At 32.4% G+C, this 7,056-nt stretch overlaps 1 protein-coding gene and 1 long non-coding RNA gene across 2 annotated transcripts; both read left to right on the top strand.

Annotated features, from left to right (window-relative positions):
- Nucleotides 1-658: 658 nt before the first annotated feature.
- Nucleotides 659-1,568, top strand: LOC109586466 (uncharacterized). Its single transcript, XR_002187045.1, has 3 exons — nucleotides 659-878; nucleotides 927-1,249; nucleotides 1,311-1,568. It is a non-coding gene; the product is annotated as an uncharacterized LOC109586466 (long non-coding RNA).
- An 834-nt stretch (nucleotides 1,569-2,402) lies between these two features.
- Nucleotides 2,403-4,054, top strand: LOC109586465 (uncharacterized). The gene is made up of 5 exons (XM_020002655.1): nucleotides 2,403-2,549; nucleotides 2,593-2,769; nucleotides 3,236-3,484; nucleotides 3,573-3,810; nucleotides 3,864-4,054. Exons 1-5 carry the CDS (start codon nucleotides 2,517-2,519, stop codon nucleotides 3,974-3,976), a joined length of 810 nt encoding a protein of 269 aa, XP_019858214.1. The 5' UTR covers nucleotides 2,403-2,516; the 3' UTR covers nucleotides 3,977-4,054.
- Nucleotides 4,055-7,056: the final 3,002 nt, after the last annotated feature.

Genomic DNA, 7,056 nt, shown 5'->3' with positions numbered 1-7,056 from the left:
GAGAGTGATGATGAACCTGCTAATAAACGGTTTCGATATGTATTTGATATAATGGATAAGAAAGCTACTGAAAAAAAAGAGGTAGCTAAGAGGCAACCTAATTTACCAGAGCTGCAGCTCGATTCTTATATACACACTACTGCTAGGACCAGGTACGATCCTGACAGTGATCCGATATTGTTTTGGATTCAGTCTAAAGAGTCCTACACATTCTTGGCCCCATTTGCTATTGATATCCTTGCTGCTCCTTCTTCATCTGCTCCTGTAGAGCGTACATTTTCTACAGCTGGCATTGCTACTTCTGGTCGCAGAAATCGACTTGCAAAAGATAACTTAGAAAAAGAAGTTCTTCTAAAAAAGAATGAGGAATACTACATGAAGATCTATTCGTCAGATAAGACTTCAGTCTGAAACTCTGCGATTTACTTGTTATTTTGTCCTGGAATAAGATTGATAATTATAACTTTTGAGTTTTGTGCAAATAATAATTATAAATACTGAATTTAAAAATAATTCTCAGGTACTGTAATTGGTGGGGTAGTCCCTCAGTCTGCTGAGGCTCAGCTAATGTTACCATTACCAAAAGTTGGTTTGGTAAATGGAAGCCATATAGGTAGTATACCTAACCAAACTACCATTTGATATTTCAGAAAAGACTATAACTAATGGAATTTAATATTTCTCCCCTGATGTTTATGTAAGTATTACATCAGCTGATGGCACTGGAACAAGTTCAGACATTAATGGTGGTTTGTAGAAGATGATCCTTCTTCCTTTCCATTTGGTACTGCTATCATGAATGCTTCCAGTATGATGTCCAATACTACCAAACCAGGGACATATGCGTATATATTGTCACTGAATGATTATATCACCAGGTGACTGTAGTAGTATCAACTGTTCAATATAATTTGAATATCTTTTAGATACTTCAGTTGGCATGTGAGGCTTTGAGGATCAATGATGTAGATGTACCATTTTTTGTAATGACTAATGGCATTCTATTTTATCATCTTTTTGTTTTTCTTGACTATTATTGTTTTCAATTAGGGATGAATTCACTTTTGTTTTAACACTAGTTTGCTATGAATTATTAATCTTATCATTATTTTGTAATGGATTTTTTAAATAAGGATTTTTGTATTAGACAAGAAAAGGAAAAGAAAGGGAGAGAGTGTCTAAAAGAGATTGTGACAGACTTTGATTATAAAATGAACTAGAAGACAGTACATCAGGTGCTATGTAAAAGGTAAAATCCCGGTTAATCAGATGAGCTGTATTATACACTACATTTGTTGCAATCACGGTAGGTGGACATGAATGTACTTCACGTGTTTATGATGAAGTGGTACTAGTGTTGAAGAATGCAAACATTGACAATACCAGTAATTAGTGACAATTAAGAAGTCATACCAATATCTATCATCATGTTGCAAGCAGTAAATGGCAATATAGTGTGTTCTAACAACGATAATTTGATTGGTCAGTTTTTAAAAGGCATGTACATATAAGTACATACAGTATTATCATATATTGCTTGTAACATATGATGATAGATAATGATGTTTCAGGAATAATTATAGTTTCTTACACATAACATTTACTGTTGCAAATATTGTCAGTACATATATTTATGCTTGACACCTTACATTGAGAATAGTATAAATTATCATGTAATTGTAGTACATGTACATGTATGTATGAAGGTGAAGTGAATAATGCAAGCACTGTAACCACTTGGTCTATATAAAAACAGTACATTTACAGTCATACCATTTAGAGGTATCTTGAAAATTGTATTATAAGCCAAACATAATATTAAGGAAGTTTTTTTAGTGGACTGTAGATGTAAGTAAATAACTAATGCAGTTAATTAGTATAATGTATACCTGGATATTGCATGAGTCTACACATTCAGTCCCAAAAGGACATGAGTTGAATTTGTGTGGTCTTATTTGACTTTGGACAAGGGGTTGCCTCTATCTCTGCTCCTCCTGGCCTCAAGGATGTATGGGAGCTAAAAAACGCTATTCATGAAACATTTTTTAGACATCAGTCATTATTATAAAAGAGCAAGTATAGTAGATATTATTTTGGCCATTGAGTCTGACCATCTGCCATCTGGGCAACAGGCTATTTCGATATTTGAGTCAATTACTGTCTTTGAAGGATTAGTGAAGAATGCAAACATAATACAAGTTATTAATTATCACAAAGTATTTTGTAACACCATGTACCTGAATACAGTTGATATTACAAATTGTATAGTGTATTATATTATGTACACACACATCAGTAAATATATGTAGGATTGATAGAGAGTGGTAACACTGTGATGGCTACATGCAATTAGTGAACATACATACTGTATTGTAAGTTTGTAACTATAGGTGAGTCTACACTTCAATGGCCCTTTACTGGTTTCTGTGTATTACATACTTTGTGGCTTCTATGATGATACTGGTATAAAGTGTTAGACAACTCATTGCAAAAGAGAAAAAGCAACTATCAATAGAATGGGATCAGTACTACTAACTGGAGCAATACTAGTAAGATACAATATATATGATAGGGTATTGTATATCTTTACAGGTTATACTGAGTACATGGTATGCAAATGCTCTAACACTATCTGATTTGTACCCATATGGAATAGAACATGGGGACACCATGAGTAATGGAACTGATCTGCCTGAAGTGTCAATAGAACCTCCAATTGATAATTTAGTTGGATTTAGTCCAGCTGGGCTTACAGGAACAAGTTATGAAGTTAGTATATATAGTTACACCAAGAGTTACACACACACATACATACATACATGTTAGATTATTTTACTAAGAACTGAGGAGAACTATGTAACTATCTATTAATCTATCAATATCTATCATCAACTATCTATCATATTAAGAAGCACAATACATAAAACCTCAGAGTCTAGAAGTTCTTACTTACACTATGACTATGTTACATAATAATGTGCATGCATCAGCACTAATATTAATCCTTTATCACCAAAATTAATTTTGATTAAAAAAAATAATTTCTTGGTACATTAATTAAAGATTGACAATGGCAGTCTAGAGTTACCTATACCAACAACAAACATAGACACACTCACATTATGTAGAGACTGTAGAATGTAGTGCAATTGTACACAAACCATCATCTGTTAATAACTAATACAATTTATTTATCATTTCTTTGTTTATAAAATTTACTTATTATTATCTATAGATTTCACATAATGGGAAACTGGATATTCTAAATGATGGTGATGATATAATTCGTTTGTTACTGCTCCAGTTAGCAGGTGATTTTTCGAATACTAAGATTTATGGTAGGTCTACTAATGATGCAGTATTGATCAAGAGAGCGATGAATCAGATTAATGAAGGATTTCCTAATACTTTCTGCAGTACATCTCCTCCTTCACGATTAATAATAGCAACATGGATAGATTATCAAAAAACTGACACAGACACAGTTAGTATAATAATTACTTAGTACATGAAATACTGTTAAACAATAGATAGCTACACTACACTCTTATGATTTTATTCATTATTATTAGGGCAGTAACTTCCAAGTAATAGTTGCAACTAATCAAAACATTACATTTGGCATTGCTCTTTATGTCAATGTGCACCTTAGAACAGCTTTTACTGGAATAGGTTCAATTATTAATGGTACAAGCGTATATCAACGTTCTTTTTTTCCAATTGGTACTGATGTTGCAAGTATTCCCAATATGATGTCTAATAGCAACATACCAGGGACATACATAACTTCACTGAATCATATACCACCAGGTACAACCACAGATATGACTATCAACTGTTCCAATAACTTATATATTTTTTAGATCCTTGCACAGAACCTGACTGCTCTGTTGTATGTAAAGCCAAACTTCTCAGAATGGCATGTGAGGCTATGGGGATTGATGGTAAAGATCTACCAGCTCCTTGTCGTAACTGAACAGTAACAGTAGTGACTAGATATCGTTGTATTAATTTTTGTAGCAAATGTTAGATGAAGGAAGTATTGTTAAATGAAGTAGTGTATAAAAAACTCCTATTTAAACAGATAAACTGTATTGCTATATACTGCTGGTGGTAGGTATGCATGATTTTGCTTTAGTTTTACTTGATGAAGTTGTGTTGAAGAATGCACAATATACCAGTAATTAGTGATAATTAAGAATGCCGTTATCTATCATCATGTTACAAGCAGTATAATGGTAGTACAGTATATACTAACACATAATTATAGCATTCTACTGTTGTAATGTGATTCCAGATATGGAGAATAAAATTTGTTCTATTTTTAGTAACACATTGCCTTGTACAGATTCTCATAAAACTGCTGTAGAGGATTATGTCTACAATGCGTTTCATCAGTATTATATTAAGCTCTTGTTATATACAATAAGGATTACAGACAGTACATGTATACCCAACTCCATACATTGAAAATGGATACACTATCATGTACTACAGTATCTATGTATGATGTGATGAATGCAAAATAAATAATGCAAGCCCTGTAACCACTTGGTCTGCAAGCAGTACATCATACCATTGACTGGTATACTTGACAATTGTATTTTAAGCCAAGTATATTAAAGCTCTAAGTAACTGATGCAGTTAGTATACTGTAGCTATACCTGCATAGTGAATCTATACTATATGTATCCAATACCACAAAAAATCTGACAGAATTTATTTTGTGGGCTCCTATTCTGCTTCTCTGGACTAGGAATTTTCTTTCTCTTATCCCCCCGGCCTCCAGGAGATGCAGCTTTATGTATGAAACATCTTTTAATTTAGGCAGCAGTCATTCATTTATTGTGAATTTACGTATTGTCAAAATTTATTATTTTGAGTTTATACTTGCTATACTGGTCAAAATTATGGTAAAGTTAAACACATATTATTGATCAATTTACTAATTTTTATACGTAATACTATTGAATTAGTGTTGTTTTAGTATAGTACAAGAGTTTTAGTTTTAGTTTTAGTTTCCTATCTTTTATTTTTAAGTTTTAGTTTTAGATATTGTTATCACTTCAAAATTGCATTTTAGTTTTTGTTTTATTCTTCCAGTGCTTCTAGTTTTAGTTATAGTTTAATTTACTAAACTCTTTCCAATAATTTAATTTTAGTTTTAGTTAATGTAACGCACAATTGAAGTTTTAGTTTTAGTTATAGTTAATTAGTACTAGTTTTAGTTTTAGTTTAGTTACAAGCACTGAGGAATTTGAATTTTAGTTTTAGTTTTAGTTAAGGAAAACAGCTCACTAAAGTAGATTTTAGTTTTTAGTTATAATTATTGTTAACTAAAACAACACTAGTAATACTTATACTAAAAATAATTATGCTATAGCCAAACTGAAGATTATGAGGCCTTTTATCTCTTCATTGGCTACTCAAAGAATGTTCTGTAGTGCATGACACGATTTGGAGGTCCTTTATTTGCATGGACATTAGCATTGTTTACTTCTGGAGCAATATTGTATGCATGATATGCATGTTACTTAATTTTCACTGTGTGCTAATTTCCACTAATTTTGCATACACATTAAATCCACTATCTTCATAGTTTCACTGAGTTTATTGTACGTAGACTGTGGCCAGAACATGAAAATTAGCTAGCTCACACAAATATATTTTTTTGAGCACATTTCCTTGCGGTAACACAAAACTTAATTTCAAGCACTCAAAAATTGAACTTGTACTGTAGTGTAGATATAAGATCTCAGTATGTAATAGAAATTTATAGTTACTTTAATTGTGGCTTTGCTGACTACAGATACCAGGTACATGAAACAGTGTGGTGAGAGTGAAGATATGAATGCATTTCAGAGAATGCAGTTTTTTAAGAATTTGAGTCTGATGTTAACCCCATGGGCGTTAGGTTTGGGTTGAATATTTAACTATAATTCTATTCCTTAATTCCTGCAATACCTACCTATTATTCTCAATATAATTCTCTATTATTGAAGTTTAAACTTAATATTATCTATTTCTAAAAATGATTGTTGAGATTTGAATGAATCATTGAGCTATAAATAGTACAAGCAGCAGCAGCACTAAATGTTTGAACCAACACATGCCCATCTTTTACATCTATTTTTGTTAAAATCCCTTCTACTATTTTTAAGTTCATCCCATTATTCCCAAATTATTCTTAATTGGTTTTGCACCTATTGTTCTTCAAATTATTATTCTGGAATATTTCTAATGGGCGTTCATTGATTCAGGGAAAGTGAGTTTTATTTGTTAAAATAGCAAGAAAGAGTAATCATACATTGATAGCGCATGATACTATGATTTACTCACTGATACTGATTTTTAGTTCCAATGTATCAATATAGCTATACTGATTTGTTTTTTGGGGGTCTGTTCTGCCTTATCTATTGGTCCCAAGTATGTAATGCCGACTACAATACATGAATTGAAGGTATCTAGATAGAACTTGTAATTTTTTGCCTCTTTTATTTTAGAGAGGTCTTGCGATCTCCATTAATGCTAAATTTTAAACAGAGAAGAGGCCATGATACAATAGATCTAACTCTGAAATAAAGTTTTAATCCACTTTTCATTTGTGAATGCTCCACTCATTTATTATTACAAGAGAATACTACAGTAATATAAAAGGGAAACTCAAACTTCAATCTACATGATCTAGCTCAGGCTATCATATCAGGCTCAGCTCAGTCAGCTGTTTAGGTGGGTGTGGTTTACAAGAAGGATCAATCCCGACCAATCCTCCTCGTTCTTTATCAAGATTATTATAATGCTTATTGCTTAAGACTGGCCTCAGTTTAAATGAACTCTTTTTGTACATTACAGTGTTATTCTGACTCATCACGGGTTCAAGGAATATGGAAAGGAAAGACCGAGAACTAGACATAAAGAACCACATGGAAACACAGCAAGACCTTATCCATCCGGTTCACTCTGGGTTCAATGCACATTGGACAGGTTTTGCATCCAATAGGATGGAACTCATTATTTTGGTTTACCAGCAGAAAATGCTGCGATTGATGGAGGAAA

The sequence above is a fragment of the Amphimedon queenslandica genome, unplaced genomic scaffold (genome assembly GCF_000090795.2).
Source record: "Amphimedon queenslandica unplaced genomic scaffold, v1.1 AMPQUscaffold_12863, whole genome shotgun sequence".
NCBI classification, from domain to species: Eukaryota; Metazoa; Porifera; class Demospongiae; order Haplosclerida; family Niphatidae; genus Amphimedon; species Amphimedon queenslandica.
This window is presented reverse-complemented; position numbering and strand designations above follow the sequence as displayed.